The 26,132-nt window shown below is 38.9% G+C and overlaps 2 protein-coding genes across 3 annotated transcripts in view; one reads left to right on the forward strand and one right to left on the reverse strand.

Annotated features, from left to right (window-relative positions):
- The window catches only part of PLS1 (plastin 1), a 43,998-nt gene extending 36,316 nt beyond the window's left edge, over positions 1–7,682 (reverse strand). Inside the window, exons 1-2 of one of the 2 annotated variants that reach the window (XM_039389731.1) lie at positions 7,228–7,682; positions 5,050–5,194 (exon numbers count right to left, since the gene is read on the reverse strand). The gene's annotated coding sequence lies outside the window, so the exon portion shown is untranslated. The remainder of the gene's footprint in view (positions 1–5,049; positions 5,195–7,227) is intronic. The other variant, XM_027739622.2, reaches the window with a different exon arrangement.
- Positions 7,683–7,807: 125 nt separating this feature from the next.
- The window catches only part of ATR (ATR serine/threonine kinase), a 39,342-nt gene continuing 21,017 nt past the window's right edge, over positions 7,808–26,132 (forward strand). Inside the window, exons 1-22 of the mRNA XM_027739879.2 lie at positions 7,808–7,892; positions 8,666–8,757; positions 10,095–10,238; positions 10,801–11,690; positions 12,430–12,617; positions 13,844–14,038; positions 14,258–14,484; positions 15,300–15,452; positions 15,596–15,794; positions 16,388–16,647; positions 17,050–17,240; positions 17,340–17,440; positions 17,699–17,870; positions 18,536–18,703; positions 19,571–19,765; positions 20,122–20,307; positions 20,727–20,819; positions 22,226–22,356; positions 22,551–22,694; positions 23,500–23,593; positions 24,330–24,455; positions 25,914–26,120. Of these exons, the coding sequence (XP_027595680.1) occupies positions 7,834–7,892; positions 8,666–8,757; positions 10,095–10,238; positions 10,801–11,690; positions 12,430–12,617; positions 13,844–14,038; positions 14,258–14,484; positions 15,300–15,452; positions 15,596–15,794; positions 16,388–16,647; positions 17,050–17,240; positions 17,340–17,440; positions 17,699–17,870; positions 18,536–18,703; positions 19,571–19,765; positions 20,122–20,307; positions 20,727–20,819; positions 22,226–22,356; positions 22,551–22,694; positions 23,500–23,593; positions 24,330–24,455; positions 25,914–26,120 (4,215 nt within the window). The 5' untranslated portion in view covers positions 7,808–7,833. The remainder of the gene's footprint in view (positions 7,893–8,665; positions 8,758–10,094; positions 10,239–10,800; positions 11,691–12,429; positions 12,618–13,843; positions 14,039–14,257; positions 14,485–15,299; positions 15,453–15,595; positions 15,795–16,387; positions 16,648–17,049; positions 17,241–17,339; positions 17,441–17,698; positions 17,871–18,535; positions 18,704–19,570; positions 19,766–20,121; positions 20,308–20,726; positions 20,820–22,225; positions 22,357–22,550; positions 22,695–23,499; positions 23,594–24,329; positions 24,456–25,913; positions 26,121–26,132) is intronic.

The following is a 26,132-nucleotide window of genomic DNA, read 5'->3' on the forward strand; positions in this document are numbered from 1 at the left end:
AAATACATAAATGATAAACTGTGATCTCTCAGATAAATCAGCTTGTTGGTAAATCAGCTCTTTTACAAGGACAAAACCTGTCTCTGAAGGGGATCTTATCAGATAAGCATTTTATTTCACATAATATTTTTAATGAGACATTTTGTATTTTAAGCTAGCTTCAAGTCTGCACAAGGAGCTCATGTTCCTCCCACAAAAACTGAGTAACTCTGTCACACTGTTTACTGTCACTTTACAGTGACAATTCATGAAAAATAACTCCTATTTCCAAGTCTCCAAAATTAATACTCTTAAACAATAAACAATTATCTATACTTAAATACCTATTTTTAAATTTCTAAACATGACACAGAAATACTCATTGTGCTACTAGAATCAATTAGCAAGTCGGTGCCATGCTCACCTTCCCAAGCTTTCCCACTATTGCTGGTCTGTCTCCCGCTGGGTGAGGAGTCCAGCAGGAAGCAGCACAACTGAAGTGACATCTTAATGAAGCACTTCTTAGTGCCCACAGACCATATAGCACCCAATCACTCATCCCACATATGCCTGTTTCCTTGAGGAGGACTGATATGGATTAATCCTATTGAGTTTAAATGCCTAGATCTTAATTTACTTAGTAAAAAGCAGAATGGTAGCTTAAACTACATGGCAGAAGAGTCTGTTCCACAGATTTATCACCACCAAAAAAAATGAAATTTCAGGAGCGAAAGCATGCAGAAATTTTGGAGTGCAGCAGAAATATGTGCTTCTATTGTTATAGACAATTTCATAATTTCTCCTTTCCCCAAGGCAATCAGTCTATCAGACAGAACCAGATTAAAAATCCCAGTGTGGCTGACCCAGCAGCTCTTTCCCCACAGCATAAGAGCTGCCATTTTAGGGTGCAAACCACCTTATGAAAACAATCACAGCACACAGTGCCAGAAGTAGGGATTTGCTCTGGCATGACAAACAAGTCTTGTGTTGCTGCCAAGCTTCTCTTGGGAGCAGCCTTGGTAGGACGTGACTAAACCACCTTGCCCATGGTGAAGAGACCAGTCGGGAGGTTTGAGTTTCAGGCCTCAAAGACTTTGGAAATTCTGAGGAGTGCACACATTAGTTTAACTATTTTTTTAAATCTCTGGTAACAGCAGAATACTGAAATCCCTTTGGAAAGATCAAAGATACATAAATGTCAATGATTAAGATGAACAAGATATCAGCTTTTAGACAAATTTATCCAACAGGCCTTAAACTAGTGAAACAGTTATTTGTGTATGCAACTCTAAGCCCACAATAACTAACTCTTTTAAAACGAAGGAATTATTGAGAAGATTTAAATTTATGTGCTATAACATTTTATAACTTGGGGTATGAAAAATATTCTGCCTCATACAATTAAGTATTCAGACACAATTAAGTGCCTGATACAGGCAATGACAAGTAAAATGAAATGTATATTCAGTTATTCCTCATTGAATATATCATACTACCTAAGGGGGGAGAAAAGAAAGAATGAGAGTCCATACCTGATGCCAGCTATGTCACTGGTAAAAACCTCACTAGCTTCAATTAAATATATCTTGATTCTATACACCAAGCTTGGAAGGACTAGAAACATTGCAGAAGAAAAATAATCAGCTCAATATCATCCTAACTTTAGTTTCCCTTTGTTATAAGGGGATAAATTAGTGCAAAGAGAAACAGCAGGACACGTGCAAACAAAATGGGAGAACGGGAGATGTGGAGTTAAAAAAAGGAGCTTGATAAATCAGCAAACATTCCAAACTATAAAAAACCTGGAAAAGAAAACCTATCAGGGAATACATGGTTTGAAAAGAGCTAGGTCCTGACTCTTACATAGAGATAAATCCTTTAAATTGCATTCAAGTAAATATAATCTTGTCAGTAACATACAGCCTAATATTTCAGCTTTTCTACATGGCAGTGTTTTTAATCAGTCTATTCTACCACTGATTATTAACGAGATGAAAGGATGAATACACTAATTGAATGAAAGTGGGAAATACTGGATCTAGCATTATTTTTTTTTTGGTAGTGCCTATTATTATTAAGGAAACATCTGCCAAGAGAGCCCTGAAAGTGGGTTGATAATCCTTTTCTCACCAAAAGCATGCATGTAGAAGCACACAATCTGCTTTATGCATAATTTATTTCTGAGGCTTAGCAATACCAGTCTCTCTGATGAGCTATTGTGAAGAACTACCTTTATCCTCCTTGGACACCTGGATGTAACAGCAGTAACCAAGTACACACCTCCACATAAAAAAGCTACAAATTCATCCAGTTACATTTAGAAGCACCAAAACAAATAATTATGTAAATAATAAAGCCATGACATACATTTAGCATTCCCTCCATGTGACCAGCTGAATCAAAGCTGAAATCCTATAATTAGTAATTTTATCACAAACATAATACACTGGAGAATAGAGAAGTCACTCTTACTGCTTCATTTTCAAGCCCCTTCTGAAAGATTTAGCCACAGCAAAAAAAAGCCCTTAGTAAAGTAACCAATAATGCAGAACTGGTTGTGTCCATAACCTGGAATTCCTGATCCATCTTGAACTGACTAATGTTAGTTGCTCTTTCCATTGTTAGTGTTGTTTGGCACATCACACCACCATCACTAGTCAACTGTTGCCCTTTGAATGATGTCAAGGCTGCGATGAGCTAATAACACAACATCTCACACAGAAGGTCTTCAAACCTGCAGTTTAGGTTGAACAGCAATTGCAGTTGCTTAGCTCAGTATCTTTCCCCAGAACTACATTTACAATTTATTGCTTCCTTATTACCTGCACAGTCCAGTGGAGCCTTTCCCAGTAATAATTCTGTTTGTTAGGGTCAGATCCTGTTACTCACTGGTACTCCTCTTCTACATTTATTTAATCCATTTATGTAGACCTGGTGATTTTGGGAGTTTTTATGGCAACAGTTATCACTGATATGAAGTATTTCACACATCATGGTGAGTGCTATGAAAGTATTTTATTTAAATAATTACTGCAATAAGAAGAGTGGAACTAAACATTACACTCAGACTTTATGTGATGTGTTAAGTGTAAGGGTACCTAAACTTTCTAGTTTAGGTATTGTATTGCATGCTGTTAAGGTGATGTTCTGTTTCACTGACACAATCCTCAAGCTCCAAGTACTGGGAAAATACTCACCAAGGAATATATCCTCCTCCAAAAAGTAATGAGTACCGTTCCACCATATACAGGTTTAAGTTATTTGACTTCCAAAAAAAGAGGGTAAAAGGCCAAAAACATGAATCCCCCTTCTCTCTCCTCTATTGCATTGACTTCTGTGGTAAGCCATGCAATGGAGAAGGTGGACATTTAGCAATATTCCCAGGTATAAACTCTATTCTAGTTTTAATCAGTAGAGAACACAGAATCAGATGGAAAATTTTATCTCCTAATAATAAATCTCTCAGAAAACAACATCTTTTCACTATGAAAACTGTAGCAACTGTAGCTAGTACTGTTTTTCAGATTTTCATTGAAGAAATATTTGAATAAAAGAACCTACATAATTTCAACAGCCACAATCTTCAAATGTACTTTAAATGACATTTTAAATGCATATTTCTCCTAGCATGACTAGTACAGAGTTTTGCACTTCATTAAGGGATTTTTAAGCATCACTGTTACTACAAGTTTTTAAAAAAGGAGTAATTTCCAGATTTTGTAAATTTTGCGCTAGGAAACTAAATTCCAGGCATCTTACCTCTCATTCAAAAATGATCAACTCAAAACGTCTTGATGTTATACACTGATCCTGCTAGTAAAAACATTTCAGTGAGTCTCCTCCACAGCTACTAGCCTCAGGAATAATACTTTTCTAGAAACACTGGGAGGCAAGAATCAAGTAAGAAAAAAAAAGAAATATATAGGCAACAATTTTTAATAGTAGTAAAATTTTTGAAGATAAGCAAAAAACAATCACTCCTCCTACACAAATAATAACACCATGTTCCAGAGGAATGTATACTCTAACGTGCTATCTCTCCAAATACTCAAATACTTTACTTTGCATTATCAGTAGTTTCAAGTACCTAACCAGATCTATTCACAAAAAAACCATGGATAAATGCTTGCAGGACTAGGACCTGTTGAGATTATACACAGAAGTCAAAAAGATTTTAACGTTATATGTTTTCTTTCCTCACTTTTTTCCCCCTCTTTTACATGTTTTAGTTTTTGCTTAGTAGTTGGGTGTACATAATCCACTTTTAGGTTTCTGGCTTGCCTGTTATCCTTACCTTTTTTTTTTTTTAATCAGCAAACCAATATTCAAGTTTTAATCTGTGCCACTCCACTCCAGCCCAGTTGATTAAGCAGCCCAGGCACAGATAAAACCTGAGAGTGCTGCAACACACATTCTTACAGTGCACAGGAGCAATGCCCTGTGTCCAAAGGTCAGGCACTGTCTTGACAACCACTCGCATGACTCTGGACAGAAATTTGTCTTTGAGTCACCACCCAGCCTGTGGGTGTCAGCACAGCAGCCGTGGGGATGATAAACTGTCAGATACCTTGATATTGAAGGAAATGACTTAGCACAGCTCACAGCATCTCCCTGCACCATCTTGGCTGCATTCCTCTGACCACCCTTATCACGTATGTTCACATCTCACAGTTCATGAGGAATACACTGGTGCATTTACATGTCTTTAGTACACTCATTACCTACCTGCAAGACAGCTGACATCAAACTGCAGTTACACTAACCACCATCTCACACACATCCACAGAGTGGATGAGCCCCAAGAACAACAGCAATTATACCTGAGAATTAAACAACAGAGGGAACAAAAGTACAATTAACATGCTCTTGTACTGTCGGACCTGCTGGTCCAAGGCAAAGTCTCTCAGGATCTTAAAATAAGTACATTGACCTGCAAAGGCATGTGGCAAAGAAGTAATGAAAAGCCAAAGAAGACAGAGGCCTGGGTATGGAAGAATCATGCAACTATACAGTGAGAGGACTGCTCAAGTGGGGAATGGAGAAGAAAAGAATAATTAAAAAAAGAGTAACCTCAGTTTCAGCAGAAATCTTGGTAGTGCCGCATACTCTGAATTTGATACTTAGTTCTACCTTTCCACATGAGCTTCTCTGACCCGTCCCAAGTTCTGCAAGCTGGGAGCTCTGCACACCTGACTCCTTTCACCAATATGAACAGCTGCATTGGAGAAAAGAATAGAGAAGGGTCTCAAGGCACACTATTTTCATAAACAATTACGTCACTCCCTCCAGATGGATGATAACACACCTCCTTCTCCTGCTGGGGGCCAAGGGACCTAAAAGTACAAAATAATTAGATAAGGAGGAAATGAGATGATTTAAGAATTTATTGAGCTTATCATGTGCTCAAGCAAAGGAAGAAATGAAATCAGGTGTTTCAGTTGCTGTTTCTGTGGAGGACAGATTTTGTGAGTGCCCATGAAAATTTTTATGGAAAGCCTCTAGAAGACTTCTTATATCCTCACAATACAATGGAGTTGTTATTATGGGCAGTCTCACGTAGAGTTTTCCAAAACCATGGTAGCTGGAGGAATTTGATGATATGATAAGAAATCAGTAGATGGGAATTCACAATTGCAAGGGAAAATAAGCCTCCTAACTTCACTCCCAGTGAAGACTGGGGAGCAGGAGATCTCTTTTTGGTGAATTGTTAGAAATGCTCATTACCAAAAAAAAAAAACAACAATCCAAACCAAAAAACACCTGAATTCCATGTTTGGTAAATGCTCAAAGAAACTGCACTACAAATTCATGTAGCATTCTACTTATCACAAGTGAAAGCATTTCTACAATACCTATATTAATATGATCTCACTGGTGACTCAGGGCAGCTCCAAGCAAAAGCATTTTTTTTATTAAGCACTTCATATGCCCCATTTACACTTTACCAACAATAATAACAACAAAAAAAACCCCTATAATTCAATAAAGCCTGTTTCTTAGGATTGAAAGCTAAAGAATAACACAGGCTGCTCCAACTCTCCTAAGATACCAACAGCATCCTACTATCTTTCTTAAGTTCATCAAGGATGACCCTGGAATTTTAACTCCCCAACAATTTAGCAAGCAGTGCAATTTACACCTTTCTTAGTGTGATTGTTGTCTCAGGCTTGGAAATTCACACTCAATGTCGTTTTCACAATAACAGATATTTTAAATTGAAACTATGTAGAAAATTTCGTGTTCAAAATAACATCGATAACAAAACCCAGATGTACTTCGTCTTCCTGGACCGTTAAAGTTCTACTTAACAGAATATACAAAGCTACATGGTTCTTGCTTTCTTTCTAGGAACTACTCTTGGAAGACTAGCATTTTATAAAGTCAGCTGATATAAGACATTGCAATATCTACTGAAAAACAAACTAAGATAAAACCCAGTTATGTTTCGTGAAGTTTCTTGAAGTACTTCAGGTTCTTGTCAAGTTACCAGCCTTTAAAAGGCCAGGAGAATTTTAATGAAATGACATACGTATATCTCATAGGACAAAAATATTCATCTATGAACAGTTAGTAACAGGTTCCCTTAAAACATCCACTTGACATGGTTCAGTAACTGAAACACACGCACGCTCCTTGTGGGCTCTTTTACATGCACGAGAAAGAGCCCTAGCACAGTGGAAACAGGCAACAGAATTAGAAGCCTCCGAGAGGATTTTATTTCAGCCCAGAAACAACACTAAGCAAACTTCATAAACAAATGCAGAACGAGCCGTAGCTCCTAATGACAAAAACAAAGCTCAGAGCTCGGTGTCCACCGCACACTCTCTCTGCTGTTCCTCCCCGCACGCAGCACCCGTGTTTCACCCTGTTTACCCCGCTCTCCCGCAGCCTCGCTGCCCAGGTGGGGCACACGCGGGTCACCGGCACCGCCCGGGGCCGCGCCCGCCGCTCCCTGAGCCCCGCGCTGCTCCAGCGGGCTTCGCCGGCACCGTCCGAACTGTACACGTTTACACGTTTCGTGAAAGAAACATAAACAGAACGCAACATATGGTAAAAAGAAAAAGTAACGGTAATAAACCAGAAAACCAGTAGTGTTTTAAACGCTGCTTACGCACCGCTACCTGCGGGGCGGAGCGCCGAGCCCGCACCTGCCCAGCGCGCCCTCCCGCTGCTCCGCGCCCCGCTCGCCCCGCACACGACGCGGGGGAGCAGCCGGGGAGCGGCCCCCGGGCCCCGCTCGCTGCCCACCTGGCCGGCGGCCGCAATGTCCCGCACTGTCCCGCACTGTCCCCGCAGCGCCGCCGCCGCCACCTGCGCTGCTGGTGCGGAGGCCGGGCCGGGCGGGCGGGGCGATGGCAGGGGCGGGCCGGGGCGGGGGTCGCTCGGGGCCGGTCCCCGCGGGGCTGTCCCGCACCTGACACCCAGGTGCGCCCTGCGGGGGCGGGCCGGGAGCTGCACCGAGCGGTGTAGAGGCGCCTCCTCAGCCTGCTTCGAAGTTTTTTCTTCGCCGCCCCTCACACTGGGGCCGCTCTGCTCTCCTCCTCACTCTCAGCCCCCCTCAACACTGCGATGCTTCTCCCCTCCAGTCCCCTGGAGCCCCGTCCGTCGTGGCTGGGCTGCGGCTGTCACTGCCGGCGGCCCCTCAGTGCCCCGGCTGGGCGCTCCCCGTTCCTGCCGAGCCCCGCGGGGGCAGCGCGGGGGCAGCGCGGAGCCCGCGGGAGCCCCGAGCGACCGTGTGCGGTGACGAAGCGGTTAAAGCCGAGCGGCTCCGGGAGCGGGCGGAGGTTTGTGCCGTGCCGGCCGCCGTCCCGCAGTGCCCGCCCCGCGGAGCGCCGCCCGATTCAAAGCGCAGCGATGGCGGAGCAGGGCCTGGGCATGGCCTCCATGATCCCCGCGCTGCGGGAGCTCGCCGGGTAGGACGGGCCGTGTGTGTGCGGGGCTGCGCTGTGGGGCGGGGGAGGAGGAGGAGGAGGAGGAGGAGGAGGTTCCTGCCCCGCTGCTGTGCGGGGTGTCCCGGAGCCGGGCCCGCGCCTGCCCCTCAGCGGGACAGGTCCCCTGTCCCACCACCTACCAGGGTTTGTGTGCGCTCACTGTAAATCAAACGACCTGGAACATGTTTGGCTCTGAAGTTTTAGTGGCAGCACGAAATGCGCAGCTTTGTTCTATATTAGTCAGGGGGCTGATGTAAAGGCACAACTGTATGTTGATGTGACCTGAGAAGAGCTGACTGCCCTCTCAGTCCCCTGAGCAATCGCTGCTGACACTTCTTACCCGGTCATCTGTACCTGGTCAGTTGAATAATTCTAGTTAGTTCAAAAAGTGAAAGAGGTTCTTAATCTTGCTTTTTTTCTGCACCAAAGCTGGTTTCTTCCATGGGGATAAATCCTTTGGTTTGTTAGATGTGGATTTAATATATATCAAACATAATTACATAACTAAAGGCACTTCAGGTCATTATAAAACTTTTGTACTTCTGAAGACTAAAGAGAAGGAGTGACAGGCTGGTCACTAAAACAAGAAAGTTAAAAAAAAACAAAACAAAAACAAGAAATCAATTTGTGTTTCCTTTAGAAGACTCTAGAAGAAAAAAAATCAGTGTTTAATATTGTGTTGTTGAGATAGACTTCAGATAATTACTTTGTACTTTAAAATTCATAACATCAAAATATTGTACTTTTAATTTTAGTGCTAGCCCAGAAGAATACAACACAGTTGTGCAGAAACCAAGACAAATCCTCTGCCAGTTTATTGACAGAATTCTTACAGATGTAGATGTTGGTAAGCATTGCATCCCTGTCTTTTAAAATTATCTGCTATATGCTTTAAGTAATTCCTGCCAAAAATACAAGTTACAATTCTCATTCTCAGAAAGATTTTGTTGAATACAATACCCTTTGTGACTTATTTTTGTAATAAATTCTGTATTTTTTGTTATGATGTGAAGTTACCTAAGTGAAAAAAACCTAAACACACACACATACACACCCCCAAAAAAAGGAGGGGAAAAAAGCAGTGCAGGCTTGTATGAATACAGGTGCTGGCAACACTGAAAAGCAGGAGTATCATGTACTGTGATTGTTAATGAATAATATAGCTTGCAATTCTTAATAATCACATGTGTTCTTTCAGAATTTAAATACTTGGATGTAAACAGCTTTATTTTTAATATTAGAATTCTAACAAACTCTTATTTTAGTACTCCCTAAATAATGTTAAGGTTCCAATTATTACAGTATTTCACCGGCATTTTGATAATTATGAAATACATACACTATCAAAGTATCATTTCAATTATCTGTACACTTGCATCCAAGAGAATCAGAGTAAGGATAACTTACTCTTTCCAAGCTATAATTTCTTGTAGCTGTCTCAGTAAGACTGATACTTTCGCTAGTGAATTGATCAATTCATGCTCATGTTACTCTGTAGGTGATGCATTCATTAATTCTTTTATAGTACTGAAAGGAAAGGCTGTAAAAATAAAAATCCAATTTGCTTTATATAGTACTTTGAATACGTAAGTGTTGTATTTTATCATTGCCATATCAATTTTCTGGGTAACTGCTGTCTGAATCTCAGATAGTTTCCTTCTTGTGCTAGCTAACCCTGTGGAATTCAATGTGATTCAGATACCCTGTTTCAAAGGAGCAGCGTTAGATATGTTTAGTGTTTTGTTAAACTTTCTGCTTCAGTAAGCTGGATTTACCATTTAAAAACTTGTATTTCCTGAAGATTTAGAACAATTCTCAGAGTTGTTTCTCTACCAAGACTATAAACCTAGGGAAATGTTAGGTATTTGCTGTTCTTCACTCATCACACAGTTGGATAGGATGTTAACTGAATGTTAGTGCATGTGGTGTTAATATTATTTAGTGAGGAATTTATATTTCTCTTCAGACAGTTGGGAGTCACACAGAGGGTTGTACATATGCACAAAATCATCTTCATGGATTAAAAAAGCATACTCTCAATAAATAAATAATTTGGGAGGTTCAAAACCATATCATAGTGTTTTATACATATAAAAATATCCTCATTAGGTGTGAACAAAATTTGTGAAGTTGATTTATTACAATGCTAATTCAAATATTCTTGTCTGCTTTTTCTTTTTAAAGTTGCTTTGGAACTAATTAAGAAATCAGATTCGCAGCCAAGTTCTGTAATGTTGCTTGATTTTATTCAATATATCATGAAATCTTCCCCCCTTATGTTTGTAAATGTGGATGGAAATCAGGAGGAAACAGAATGCAGTTGCATAGGTGAGTTTGTTGAAAATGTTATGTTGAAGCTTGGTATTTTCAAGATTTAAAGTTGTGGACATCATCCAAGAGAACAGAAATGGGAGAAAGGCAGGTGTGGAAGTTTGTTACAAATTTATAAGTGAATATGATGATTAGACTTAGAATATTGTGAATGGATTTGCACTTGTGATAATGGCAGTTTATTGGGACAGATTTTGATGTTACTCATTCCCGTTGTGTAGTGGTATTACCTGGCTCATGTTGATGAGAAATGCTGTACTCATTGCCTGAGGGGTTTTTTTAGGCAGAGGAAAATGGCTGGAACCACCCAGTGAAAATATGTGTCTTCCATTCCCACCCCAACCCCGGTGTGCTGCTCCCTCCTCTTTTCCTGTTTTTCAGTGGGATCTGCTGAATAAATGTCCCAGTGAAGGCTCTGTTTACTAGGCCTACATGCATTTATCTCAAGTTTTCCTTTGTTTTACTGATAAGCAATATGCTCCCAGGGAGGTGCTCATTAGGAGACGGTGGGTTTTATCTTAATAATTTTCCGTTTGCTGTTTCTCTTTCATTGTCCTAGAATTTAGTAACTGGATCATAACAAGGCTTCTACGAATTGCTGCAACTCCAAACTGCAACACATTGCACAAGAACATTTGTGATGTCATTTGCTCTCTACTTTTTCTGTTTAAAATGAAAAGTTGCTCCATTTTTGAAGTACTAACTAAAGACTTGCTGCAGCTTTTCCAAGACTTAATCATCTTGCATGAAAGAGATGCACAGAAACATCCCAGGGGAAATGGACTGATCTGGCCAGTGACTGTAAAGAGATTTTCAAGCAGTATAAGTGACAAAGTGGGATATTTAAGATTGGCACCATTACAGCTGATGGGTATGCCCAATGTAGAAAGTTTGGAGGTTATATTAATGTCTATTCTGACAGATATTGTTGCAGATGTGTTTTTTGTCAGACAAGATATTATTCTCTGGGGGATAGGCTGCTCCCTGTTGGAGTATGGCAGTCCTAAAGTTAAAACTTTGGCAATGAAGTTTCTGGTGAAGTTAATTCATTTAGGAGGACCTCCAGAACAACTGGCCAGTGTTTTCTTCACAGTCTTTTTTGAAATTCTGCAGTCAGCCCTTGAAATGGATACTGAGGAATCAGAACTCTTTGGAGAACCCTTCTTACTGTTAGTGAGGACATTGTTGCCTTTTGAAGCAGATTCTTACAAAAAGATTGAACCTGTCTACTTCAATATGCTGCTGGAGAAGCTCTGTGCACTGTTTGAAGGGGATGTGTTTAGGTGTCTTCAGTCTGAACAGCTGAAAACTACTTTTTGCCATATACTGCAGTATTTTCTGGAATTCGTTCCAACTGGCTATGAATCTGCCTTACAAGTAAGAAAAGCCCATATCAGTACCATATGTGGGATTTTTGTGAATGTGGTTGGAACTCAGGAGGAACAAGAGGTAGGTTAATTTTAAAAACAGTATTTGTTGTGTGAATAGATCAGATACAAAAACCTACACCTATACAAAGAAGAAAATTCAGGAAATGCTATTTTTAGTTGCATATTTAGGCTGATACTCCTTGTTTTTTAACTGTTTCATATGTTTGTACAGGTCAGATTTCTTTGATCAGTGGAATGTAGCTGGACTCTTCTGTTTTTTAGATGTATTGAACTGTTGATAAGCTATGCAGGCAGAACTGTCTGTAATCATAAATAACATCAGAAAAGTATAAAATGGGAGTAAGGCCCAGAGTACACTCATATGAGGGCAGCTTTATAAGTAATTTCCATTCTTCTGAGTTCTTACTTTCTAACCATGTGATTTTATCATGTTTGTTAGGGACAGGAAGGTGTTGATGTGCTGAGTGTTCCCTCTACCCCATGCATTCATGTGTGTATTGTATCTGTTGTCTCTTAAACTTTGTGTGTCTGTCCTGATGGCTTTGGTAGCAAGGTATTATGGCAGGAACTGGGAAACAGCTGTACAAGCTGCATCCTCTCTGGTAGTAACACAGGAAACTTCATTGCTTATAAGAGCTTTCATCTTATAATTAAGTTTTTGGACAGAAAGGTTTTTAAGAACTTTGTAACCATAATATTTTGAAATTTTGTATTTTAAGTCAGAAACAATAATAGCACATCTTTGGGAAGTAAGGCAGAGCATACATCATGGTGCCTCTGTTGTTTGTCCATCCCAGTATCTGGTGAGTCCACTTTATACGGCGTTAAAAACACAAACAGAAGAAATCCTTCAGGAGCTTCATGAGAACCAGCAAGAAACTTCTGACACTGATGGGTGGAGCAGCAGCAGTGATGAAGTTCCAGAGAAAAGGCGACGACTAAGCCTGCCCACAAAGCATCCAAAGAAATCACCCACCCCTTCAATGTATGACACTTACTCAATAAGTACTTTTGTAGTAATTTGGCTCTTGAATAATAAATAACAACTTTTTGAGGCAGTTAGTTCTTAACAGCCACATTGAAGTATCTTCTGGGGAAAAAAATCCAAGTGATATTTTGAAGGATCAAAATCTACAGTGATTTTTAAGCCAAGCTTTAGTTAAAGAGACTGTATTTTTAATATGTTCAGTGGAAATTATTTTCATTTTTACCTACTGAGAACAGAAAAGCTGAGAGCATCCATACAAAGTGACAGAATCATGTGTTTGGCTGTGCTATTAAGCAGGATGTACTTAAAGCAGATCTACTTAAGTCAGGTTGAGAACAGGTAAACAAAGCCAGTTCTCTCAGCCTCTGCTTGTGCTGTGCTTCAGCTCCCTGATTTTCTTGGACTTGCTCCAGCTGTTGATCTTTCTTGTATTTGGGCACTCAAAGCTGGCTTCATGCTGTACTCCAGCTGTGGGCTCTTGATCAGCCTTCATTCCTGAGTACAGCCCAGTATGACCTTCTTTGCAACAAGGTCACACTGCTTATAGTCAACTTTTCCACGAGTCCACCGGGCCACTTTCTCCAAAGCTCCTGTACAGTCAGTCAGCCCCCAACTGGTTCTGTTCCATCAGGAATTTTGTGTCAGTTGCAGGACTTGTCCTGTGGACCTTCATGAAGTTCTTGCCGGCCAAGTTTTGTAGCCAGTTGAAGTCTTCTGAAATAACAGCTCTCCTTTTCTCCACAGAGCTGCCTCTCTCAGTGTGGAAAGAAATCGAGGGCAGGATTTGCCCCTGGTAAATTTGTAATGGCCATTTACAGTCACCTTCCTGTCCCTCATGCAGGTAGATATCAGTTCAGGGAAGACTTTTTCCATAACCTTCCCTGGGACTGAGGTTAGGCTAACAGGGCTAGAGGATTCCTTGGATCCTCTTTGTTTTGCCTTTCTCAAAGATGAGTGTAAGTGTTTGGCTTTTTATGGTCACCAAGACCTTCCAAGGATTGTAGAGTTATGGCTTTATAGCCTTTCAGATAAGTCTGATTTGAGTCATACTTAAATTCAGAGTTAGTCTCTTTTCCTCCCAAAGAGCACATTTAAGCTAAAGCTTCATTTGGTATATTCCTAATCCTGTATCAAACATGGCTTAGCACTGGTTTTGCTCTGATGATTTATCTTTTCTGAAAAAAAGTATGTGTTGGAAAATAATTAATATGGTCAAATTACAGACGTAGCCCTGTGAACGTGAAACTGAAGAGCTCTCTCTGGAATGCCATCACTGAGAAAGCTGCATCCTTAATATCCATCCTTGAGAAAGAAGTTCTGCCAGTGGATGTTCTCCAGACTGTGGAAGGGATTGCTGTGGTTCTGCGACTGGCTGCTCTGGGCATAGTTCATTGTTCTCCCCCAACAAATTCTGCCAGGTAAAGGGACCAAGGAGAAACTGTGAGACCAACAGTTTCTTGTAACTGTCCTTAAGATTGGCATAGATTACTTTAATGCTTGTCCATGTATCAGCATAAGTGTTGGTAAGTCCTGTGTGTTTCGAAGAAATACACTTTCATAATAACTTCGCTTGCAAGCAGTACAATATTAAATGTTTATAATCTGTTGAATTGATCATGTGATTTCTGTTTTAACAGTATAGATCATAAAGTATTTCATCCGTGTAACTCTGGCACATGTAAGAGTTCTCCAAGCTCCTCAGATTCAGTGGTGAATACACAGTTCAAGTGGATTTCCTCTGATTTTATCACAAGAGTAGTGAAAGTCTGCAGAAACCTGTTAGAGGCTGCTACACAGATTGTTAATCTAGAACAAGTGATTGACAGAATAGTGAAAATCTTTGATGCCTTGCTGTATGCACAAGGTGAGAAATCCTTTAAACTAACATGTCTTTTACTGTATTTGTGAATTAGGAATGCATCCGACTGTGTTAGTCTGTTGTGGTAGAGGTACTGAAATTCTAGATCTTGTGCCAGTATTCAAAGTCTTGTAAAAAAAAAAAGCTAAATAAAGTAAAAAAATAACATTATTCTCTTTTAGGGAGCTTAATTTGCATTCCTTTTTGAACATGTTTTACTTCTCTTTGTCTGTACTTCTTTTGATTTTTATCTGACCAAGAGAGTAAACGAGGATAGTGAAAATACATAAGAAAGGAACAAACTTCAGGCAGTTTTCTTTTTAAAACACACAGAGGCAGCATGCCTTATTATCTTAGTTCCACTCAATTTCCAAGCTTGTGACCAGCTTCAGCAATGTGGCATGCAGGAATTGTACCAAAAATATAAAATACTTGCATGTTTTTTAAAAAAGTAACCAGGGTGTAGGATGGAGGACAGACTCTAAGACTAAGAGTTATTTTGAGTTTAGCTTTTTAGACATCCCAGAGTCCACCTGAGAGTCTTCACACAAATCCAGAAATACCCAACTTCATTCTGCTGCTCATGTATTACATTCTGTCAGCTGTTTAATGAGGTTTTTAGGTTATTTTGCTGTAGCACTACAAGATTTATTATTACATGTCTAAAATGTAGGATATCAACATGTGGGAATAGTGATACTAATCTTCATTGATAGAAAAAGTAACGTTTTGTAGCAAATTAAGAACATAAAATGTTTTATAAACTATACAGTGCTGAAAAAGTATATTTTTCTTGTTGTTTTTTGGTTTTTTTCCCCTAGTGAAAACTCCACTGAGTGATCAGACTCTTGATACCTTATGTGCATTGCTGTCTCTGCCCTGGATTTACAGCCATCCTGATGATTCTTGTTTTAAGCCATCCATGTTTGGGTTTGATCCTCTAGTTTTGAGTCAAAAAACTGCACAGAGTTTCTGTAAGTATGTTAAAGTATATAAAACCCAATATCACTTTGGAATGATTTTTCTAAAGCAAAATTATTTTCTTTACCCTCTTATGGTGATTGATGGTATTAAAAGTTTAAATCAAGTAATTGCTTGCTTTGTTTTTTCCCTTTAGCACTCCGAACTCAGTCATACTGTGTGCTCCTTCTGTCTCTCTTCCCAAGAAACATTCATCTGGATTGGAGAAAATCCATTTATCATTGGGCACTACAAAGTCCCCATGAAGTAATTCGGGCTACTTGTGTGAAAGGATTCTCTCTTCTGCTTCATCCCACAAGTGTGCAGTCCTGCAGCACGATTCCCAAAGCCCTTTTGTATGTATTGATGCTGCTTTTCTGGGTTTGGGCAAGAAGAAAACCAGAAAATAAGAAATGTAGTACAAGCACCAAAAAAAAAGTTAATTTCTATTAAATCCAGACTTTGTTAGATCTCAGTTACAGAAGTCATAAGATATCAACAGGATAGGTGTGTGTGATGTCTATATGACAGAACAGTGTTCAACTACCATGTCAGTATGCAAGTTCCTTTCCTGGCTAGAGGACCCCATTTAAATTAAAGAGAGAAAGGAGCTATCTTTGTCAATGAAATCTATGCCATATTTGTCCATGTGTCTCTTATAATTTTTCCAGTTTCTTTACCTTTTGTATATATGTCTTGGTGTTCTCTGTCCTTTTGTGTTAGTCTTCAGTTCCTGTATGACCTGCCAGACTCACCATGCCCAGTGCTATTTCAAATATTTAACAGAATGTGAGGGTACTCTGAAAAGGACAAAGATAATTTAGTGAGACAGATCCTTAAATTGTCCTGATAATACTGTCAGTATAGTTAGAGAATTCAGACAGTGTAGAAAAACAAATTTCTAGGTAAATGATCTACTAAAACGATTTCATTTTTGTTTCCCTTTCAGAAATCAAATCAAAGATGAGTCTGAGCTGGTCAAGGAGGCTTGTGCTGCTATAGTGGGGAAATTATCTTGCTGCCTTTCTGGTACATTCTGTGTACAACCCTCCTTGGCAGACTCTGCTATCAAACATGTTACTCATGATATTCTGTGTAGCAGCCTCACTGTGACTTCTACTCATGGAAAAACTTGTTCTGTGCAAGCCTGTGTTTTCAAGCCATTTCTTGTTCTCCTTGAGAGTAAAGCACCCAGTTCAGTAAAGCTAGGTATGTGGCTTTACCTTTATTAACATTTTATACTTCCATATGAGGTACTAAGTCACTGCTTCTGTACCTTTCTCCATTCCTTTTATTCTATATTGGGTTTTTTATAGCTATAACTTGAAGTGTTATATTTCAGTTGATATCACTGCTAATGTTTAATATTGTCATTAATATTCTTTTAAACTACCTTGGCTTAATTTTGGTCTATGACTATATCTAAGACTGTAATAATTGATAAAATCTGAGTTTTAAATAGCTTTTCTGTTTTACAGTGTTTACTCTTTTGATTAAAAAAAGTATAGTGTGCTTTATGGCTCGCTTGCATCACTGTTTTGTGCACTTCAGTAGATTTTGAAAAGGTATTAAAAATATATTTTCCTTTCCTCCTCCAACCATACCACCCAGCATTTATAAAAAATATACCTCATCTTTGCAAACATCTGGATTTTAACACTGATGAGTCCAGTGTGAAGATTCTTGTTGGGTCTTTATTAAATCTAATGGAAGATCCAGACAAAGATGTAAGAGTGGCTTTCAGTGACTGTATAAAGAACATACTAGAATCCTTAGACTCTGAGGAAGGATTCATAAAAGAGGTGAATTCATATTTATTTTTGGGTTTTTGAGTTTGTGTGTCTTGTTTCACTAATGTCAAACACTAAAATTATTTTTTTGTTTGTTTTCCTGTGTACCAGCTGTTTGTTTCAAGAATGAAAGAAGCCTATACAAATGCCAAATTATCAAGAAATAATGAGCTTAAAGATACCTTGATTCTCACAACAGGAGATATTGGAAGGTATTTTTGATAGGGTCTTGAAAATTGCCCAGTCCTGTCAGTTTGTGGTGCAAAGTAACCTTTTGTTCAAGTGTAAGATTAAATTACTGATTTTGAAGTCAGCCTTTGTCCAGAGCCTGCTGCAACTGCACAGAGCTGTTGATTCATATGGGCTGTTCCTCAGCTTCTTCTGCCCTGCCATAGGAGGTGCAGATAAGCCTTGCAAGTACAATGAAGAGGCATTTTGCGTATTTCTTTTTCTTCTGCTTGCTTTGTAAGGGCATCAAAAGGAGAGTTGGTGCCATTTGCCCTCTTGCACTTGTTGCACTGTTTGCTGTCCAAGTCGGCTGCCGTGGCCGGAGCAGCGTACGCAGAAATCCGCGCCCTGGCAGCAGCCAAGGCTGTCAAGCTGCAGGCTTTCTTCAGTCAGTACAAGAAGCCCATCTGCCAGGTAAAAAGATGGTGGTTTAGAAAGGCATGTGTTTAGGTTCTTTCTGTGTATTTTGAAAATGGTATTAAAGGTAAAAGTTGCAGTATTTTTACGAGGTGAAATCTCATAGGTTGAGGGAGATGATTTCAAGAAAAAAAAGCCCTACAAATATTCAGGAAGGAATGAGAAGTCTTTGACTTTGTCTTGATCTTCCCTCGACAATATTGCTTCTCCGTTTTATTCCCTAGATGCTGTCATTCCGAATTAGAGGGTCTGTATAGTTTCTTGCATTATGTAGTTCTATTGCTGCAAGACACTATGATTTAAAATTGGAATTGAAGTCAGCATTTTACAGGCATGATTCTGACATGATTGATTTGGGTTTTTTGTTCTACCCATTACCTAAAGACAAAAGTTCTCTTTAAAAAAAAGTTGTCAAAAGCAAACTTTTCTAATTTTGAATTTTTTTTTAAATAATGCAATATTTGAATCCAGGGTTGCAAAATTGAATGTAATTATTAAGTGGATGATAATCCACTTCTATTGCAAAGTAATAATCATAGATCTCTGCACCATAAATGAGAGAGAAAACCAGATGTATAGAAAGGGGAGTAAAACTCTTCTGTTTAGTTTTAGGGAGCGAACAAGGGAAAAATAATACTAAATATCTATTTCTTCATGCTTAGTTTCTAGTGGAATCCCTGCACTCCAGCCAAATGGTGGTGTTGGGTTCTCCATGCCAGAGCAATGAGCTGCAGAAACAAACAGCTGATCACCAGAGAGAAATGGCTCTGGACATGTTAACTGAGGTTGCCAGTGTGTTTGATTTTCCAGATCTAAATCGCTTTCTCTCGGTAAGTTGGTCGGTCCTTTTTATTTTTGATATTTTGTCTGTGTGCTTGTGAATTTCTATTTTAATGCACAATTTTTCTGTGATTGTCAAAGATCTGGGTTTTTTTTCTCTAGTTACTGTTGTTTGTTATAAAACAACATTGTGATTGCTGCAACTGGGAGCTGAAATACAGAGGATCAGTTTTATCAAGGAGTTAGAGGGATGGCCATAATGCTAATTCAAGTGTGACAGATAATGAGCAAAGATCTAGAATACTCATTAAGTATATCTGTATTAGTGATCTGGTGCTCTTGGAGGGATCCTTTGTGAGGTGTGATTTTTGCATGGTTTCAGCTTTCTTGTTTCAAATGAGGAAAGCTCCTATTCTGTAGATTCTGCTCTTTCTGATCTGGTTAGATATCTGTTTTACTGGAAGACTAAGTAGCTTTGTAATCATACTTGTATTTTGCTTGTTAAGAGATGAGAAATGCACAACTGTTAACTAGGCAGTGTTCTAGTTGAATGGTAGGTTGGGGGAATACGTGTACATGTTTTATGTGGGCATGTTGGTTTTTTGTTTTGTTTTGGGGTTTTCTAAGATTTCCGTATGTGGAGAATCTGACTGGACACAAAAAATGCCAGCTCACTTCTTGCTTACTTGTTTCTTAGTATTTGATTAGGTGAAGCAGCTCCTGAAGTAATTAGTTCTATCTGCATTTTTACTTGATATTTCCATCTTATTAAAGTTCTTTATTAATACCCATGGTCATACTTATGACCAGAGATGCGTGTTGTGGTGCTGACACAAATGGAACTAAGCTTAATCCTGGGGGTTTGGAGGATTTTTTTGTTTGTTTTTTTCCACTAACTGCTGTTCTTAATTTGCCAGCGGACCCTGCAGGTTCTGCTTCCTGACCTTGCAGCCAAGGCCAGTCCTGCAGCCTCCACACTCATCCGAACCATCGCAAAACAACTGAATGTCAACCGAAGAGAGATTTTAATCAACAACTTCAAATACATCTTCTCTCACTTGGTCTGTTCCTGCACCAAGGATGAGCTTGAGCGGGCACTTCATTACCTCAAGGTAAACTGGCGTTTGCTCTATTCTACCTAAAGATGAGGAGCAGCAATTGATGCAGAGTGACCTTTCTGCTTTAGTTAAGTTAAGGTATTGCAAAGCATAGAGTGGGAAATTGTATATGCAGAAGTTTTGTTCTTGTTATTTATAATCAGTTCCGTTGGCTCTGAGGAATGGTTATAAGATACTTTATGAACTTAACAAATTCTAAAAATGTTTTCTGTCTGGCATTTTGCTGAATGGAAGCTTTTTCTTTGGTTTCCATAATAAATCAACCAGAGCCCAATGCCTCCTGTTTCTCAATGTGCTAATTTCATTGTGATTAAATGAAGACTTGGTTTCTGTTTGCTGTTTGATTATAGAATGAGACTGAGATAGAACTGGGCAGCTTGCTGAGGCAGGACTACCAGGGGCTGCACAATGAGTTACTGCTGCGCATAGGAGAGCACTACCAGCAAGTCTTCAACGGCCTGTCGATATTGGCTTCATTTGCCTCTCATGATGATCCCTATCGGGGACCCAGAGAAATAACATCACCTGAACAGATGGTGAGGACATCAAAATTTTCAGGTTCAGTTTTGCTCAATAATTGTTTCTTTTTGTCCGTTGTGAGAGTGAAGACATTTTGCCATTATTTGAGACAAAAAGTGGAGGAAAGGCTGGCATTTCATATTAAGTGTTCCTGGAACAGGGAGATACATACCAAGTATGCATAAAACCAAATCCAAACAAACAGTGCCCAAACAAACCCACAACGCACACATGCAATTCCCAAAACCCACAGCCTAATAGGGATGTGTGTCATTAACACTGGTATTTAAGTAGCAGTGAATGTATTTGGGATTTTTCTCGTTTGTCTTTCAGAATTAGCATTTCATACCTGCTTTTTAATTTCTTAAGCTTAGGAATGGGTTGATAGTAAGACTACTTGGTTTTTTTACCCTTTTTTTTTTTTTTTCCTCCACAGGCTGATTATCTGCAACCTAAATTGCTTGGTATCTTGGCTTTTTTTAACATGCAGTTACTGAGTTCCAGTGTTGGCATTGAAGATAAAAAAATGGTATGTAAAATTAATTTTGAATATTAAAACAAAAATAAGCAAGGGCTATTTTGATATTCCAGACTTACTTGTGTGGTCATGCAACTGTCACTGAAGTCTCAATGATACTGAAGTTCCAATATGATTCTTTAAAACTGATGCTGTTACTTTTTGTTTTGTTTCTTTAATGATCAGATAATGTACTTATTTCAGTCAGACATGGTATATATAACAAGTCAGTCAACGAGGAATTGCAGAGGAGGAAAAGTGTGTTATTTTTAATGCGTGAAACAAACAACAGTGGAGGATGAGGGAATACTGGAGAAAGCTGGAGTTACTGCAGGGAACAGGCTTATATAAGGGCACCAAAGGGCAAAGGTAAAATAAGATGCAAATCCAAGAGAAACTGGACTTTATTAGTTTTGCTTCTCACAGAACAGCTCCTTTAAGCTTTACAGTAATTTAGAGAAAGTAGAGCTCACAGCTCAAGACAACGTGTGAAAATTCTGCTGAGGCAGTGCTTCTAAGCACAGGACTGGGCTTGTAGCCACCTCACAGAGGTAGTGCAGGTGATTTCTGCAGGAAATTTTCAGTGCTAGAGTGGATATAACCTTTATATTGATAGACTGCATTTTCTCTGGTGGTTTTTTGCTTCTCAGATATTCATGTTGAAATGCTCTCATTTTCGTAGCCCCATGTCTTCACATTTTATGAATTTCTTAATTTGTATAGCATTTCTTTTGCTGCACCTGCTATTATTTCTATCTTTTCTTGTTCTGTTTTTTGTTCTTGATGAGTTTGCCCTTGTATGACCTTTCCTCAAGCTCAGATTTATTCCCATGTTACTGATCTCTCATGCTGGACATTGTACTACCTTGTTAGGGGTAGTGTTACTGGGACTGAAATATCTCCTGCGTCTCAGTATTTCTCTTCTGTCAGTGACAACTGAGCTATTACCTGTTCCTGATGCTTGCAATCACTTCTGCTAGAAGTTTTACGTCAATTCTGTTGGTGTTTTCTTGCTTTGCTTGAGTTGGGTTTGGGCTTGTTTCTTTTCTTAAATGCAAGTTTATTTATTTTCTCTCTATTTCCTAAGCCTGCTCTTTTCAGCTTTGGATATATAGTCAATCTTGTCTTAGAACAGACATCTATAATAAGTAACTCTCCTTTGGTGTCCACAGTTCTTCTTCATCAATTTGTCAATAGCCTAAATAACATGGTTTCTTGTTACAATTCTATCATTAGAGATTTCCTTTCATTCTCTTTTTTTTCTAAACCCGAATTCTATATTGAAACATCAAACTGATTTTGATGTCTTATACAGCATGATTTCTTAAACAGAGGTACCCTGATTTTTTTAGAAAATATGGCTTGTACATGTTTTCCTGAGTATCTAATACACTAAAATGCCTTTTCTCTATGTCTAGGCTTTAAATAGTCTTAGGTCTTTAATGAAGCTCATGGGGCCCAAACACGTGAGTTCAGTTAGAGTGAAGATGATGACTACACTGAGAACAGCTCTGAGATACAAGGATGACTTTCCAGAACTGTGTTGCAGGTGAACTGATGGTGTACCAAAGCAGTGGCATACCTGCTGTTTCTGTCCTTCAATATACTGGTTTGTTTTGTTCTGGACAATAATCTAAACTACAGAGCTGAAACAGCTTAAAATGCTTTTCTTGACTCACCTAAAATGTCTTATGCAGAGAAGAACCATTGATTACTGTTGTTTTGTTGTCTTTTCTTGTTTAGAGCCTGGGATTGTTTTGTTCGAAGTCTGGACCATTCATACCTTGGCTCCTTGCTTAGCCATGTGATTGTGGTGTTATTGCCCCTTATTCATATCCAACCCAAGGAAACTACAGCAATATTCCACTTCCTCATAGTTGAGAACAGGTACTGTTCAAAATATTTTCACTTATATGGATTAAATCCTGTTACAGGAATGGAGATAACCCTAAATTTAAGTTGTCCAGAACTGAGATGAGAACTTGTTTTTCTGCTAAATAGTGCATCTTTCTCTGAAATGTGTTTAGATCTTGAAATCTGGCAAGCAATAGCCTCATCTGAAAAGGTGTTTTTATACTGTCCTTATAAAAATACGTGATGCTGTGGCAAAGTTACAACCCAGTCAGACACTTAACCCTGCCAGGTTTCCTTGAGTCTGTTTTTTCTGCTGGGATGGAAAATCACTTCCCTCTGCAGAATAATGATGATTGCTTACATATGCTCTAAGCTAGAGAGAAGTGTAGAGAGTTGGAAATGGGGAGGAAATGAGTTCTTTGTTTTCTTCAATAATTAGAGTTATAATTATGAAGTGGACAGTTTATAATGTTGAGTAAGATTTCATACATTCTCTTCAAGTGGTCGCACCAACTGAAAATCAAGGTTTAGTAAAAAGTAATTTTTTTGACTTAACGTTTTTGAAGATAATGTTGAGTTAATTCTTTTTCATCTTATATTTTATAGCTTAAAAGTATGTGGGGGTTTTTTTCTGGTAGGAATGTTGATAGTTATTATCTTGATTACTTTTGTTGGGTTTTCATTTTTTTTTACTTTGTATCATACCAACAGTTTTCAAAACAAAAGTTGGCAATAGGAATAATAAAGTTCTTATCTAAGGATTTGGATGGGTTTTTAAGAATTTTCTGATCCAACTAATGTTTGCTATATTCTTTGCAATATTTTTGGTAACTATTAGGGATGCAGTACGAGACTTTCTACATGAAATATATTTTCTGCCTGACCTTCCTGAACTAAAAGAAATTCAGGTTGTCCTTCAGGAATACAGAAAGGTACAGCTTCTTTTATTTAGTTGGTTGGTTTGAATGCATCAAATGAATTCATGACAACTGAGGAAAACATTTAAAGTTTATTGCTAAATGGAAATAGTATTTACCTGCTTCCTTTGTTTATCACAGGAATAGTTTGAAGCAGGTTCTGATTCTTCTTTAGGAAGGAAATATACTCATATTCAACATTCTTGTTTCTATAACATCTCCTGAACACAAACTTTTCATCTTTTTGTGAGACTAAAGAGATTAGAAGGTTAAAAGTCAGCAGCATTAGCTATGGCAATGACTGTGTTACAAGAAAAGCTACTACTTTTCGTTTGATCCTTTTTCCAAACACAGGGAGCAAAGTCTGTCTGTTTTTAGCAGTACTCTGTGGTCCATTTCTGTTGCTTGCCCTCAGAATGATTAGGTAATAGATGGGAAGTAGCAGTTACTTTGTGGGAATGAAAAAGTAGAAATTAATTTGGTTTTAGATAGACTCAAAGCAAAGCATTTTCTTCCGATTTTATAATTTTTATTTACACCATCATTATATTTACCCAAAAGTGTAAATATAGCACCTTTTGGGAAAAACATTTTAAAAAACAGGCAGAAAGACAATGGTTTATGGGTATAGGTGAGAACGTAGGCAATAAAGTAGTTGTTTCCATGTGTTCTCACTTGTGTTCTTTGAGATGCTGCTTTATCAGATTCCTGTTATGCTTAACTTGAACTTCTTATGTCCTGTCTTGCTCAGGAATCCTCCAAAAGCACCGACTTGCAGAGAGCACTGCAGCTGTCCATGAGAGCCATTCAGCACGAGAATGTGGATGTTCGTATCCATGCACTCACCAGCCTGAAAGAAACATTATACAGAAATCAGGTATAGAAAACATCACTCAGCAGAATTAAAAACAAATCAAATCAGCACCTGGAGCATCAATTTAAAGCTCCTTACTGTTGCAGGCTGTTCCCATGAACTGTGTTACTCTTCTCAGTTCATTAAGCTGTTTCTTCACATAATGGGGGAAATGGGTTCTTTTTCATGACATCTCCATATGAGAGGACTTTCAAATCTTCCAGATCTTTGTGATGTTGATTCAGCAAGGCTAGTGGTACATTTGCTTTTTTTTTTCAACTTTGAGGAAAGAGATATTTCACAGCAATCTGTTTTGTGGGCTTATTCTCTGTTAGAACATTTATAGCTTTTGCATCAGGAGCCTAATACATAAAAGCCAGCATTGTGTGTGTGTGTAATATCTGGAAGAACTAACATGTTTGACCATCTCATACCTTCAGTTTTTTCCTCTTCCTTCTTTATCTTCCACTCTCAAAAATTTGAATCCATTGATCCATATTCAAATAAATTTTATAGCCACGTACAAGTTGAAGATAGTGCTTTACAAATCTGTGTGGTTATTATCTCAAAGGGTGACCTGTTAGGAAAAAATAATAAAGCTGTCCCCTTAGTACCTCTAAGATTGTGGGACGCTCTTTAGTCAGAAATTTAAAAAAAAAATTGTAGCTAAAAGAACAGTCATTGTGTAAATTCCTGGCCAGTCTGTAATTCTTGTGGCTCAGGTCAGCAAAATGCTGCTGTGTCTTGCTTAGTTAGAGGTCTAGCAAAATAACTGAGGCAAATCAAACCCAATTAGTTCCACAGCTTGTGGAACTATTTGCTCTGTTATGTTGGCTGTGGTTTCAGTTTTCATTAAACATAACAATGGCAAACATCTCCATTTCTTTTCTGTATTTGGACTAAATGTGGAACTGGGGAATAAAAGATGGGCCAAAACAAAAAAGAAAGGACACCCAATTAAAATGATGGACATTGATTAAAAGACTTGAAACCCTGGGCTTTGTAGGATACGAGAGTAAAGAAATGGCCAAGACATGGCAAATAAGAATACAAATGGCAGCAAAGCCAGAAGGTGTGACAACAGCTGCATAAAATAAATTTGGAGGAATTCTGGAACATAGGAAGAAAAGGGACAAATAAGTGAAAAAGATAATGTAGAAAAAAAGAGAGGTTCTTGGTGTAAGACAAGGAAAGAAAATGAATTTAGTAGAGAGGTGTATGATAATGAAATACATTATTGGCCATGACAGCATTATTAATTAAGGCCCAAGTCCCTTATTCATTTGTTTAGTTCTTCCCAGGGCAACAAGCAATTCAGTGCAATGGGGCTGTAGTTAGAGTGAGGCAGGATTGGAATCACTGACCTAAAGTCATGGGCACATGAAATCGGGAGAAAGAGTAAGTTACAGATAGGAAATTTCCATGATTATTTACCATAAATATGGTTGTAGAATAACTCATCTTTATTTTTCAACTTCCTAGGACAAATTGATCAAGTATGTAACAGACAGTGAGACTGTGGAGCCAGTCATCTCCCAGCTGGTGACTGTACTTCTCATTGGCTGCCAGGATGCAAATCCTCAAGCTCGACTGCTTTGTGGAGAATGTTTAGGTGAACTGGGGGCCATAGATCCTGGCAGGCTCGATTTTTCAACAAGTGAAACTCAAGGAAAACATTTTACATTTGTGGTAAGAAGCACT

Source organism: Pipra filicauda, unplaced genomic scaffold (genome assembly GCF_003945595.2).
Source record: "Pipra filicauda isolate LSUMZ 115617 unplaced genomic scaffold, ASM394559v2 scaffold126_size2276778_pilon, whole genome shotgun sequence".
Classification (NCBI taxonomy): Eukaryota; Metazoa; Chordata; class Aves; order Passeriformes; family Pipridae; genus Pipra; species Pipra filicauda.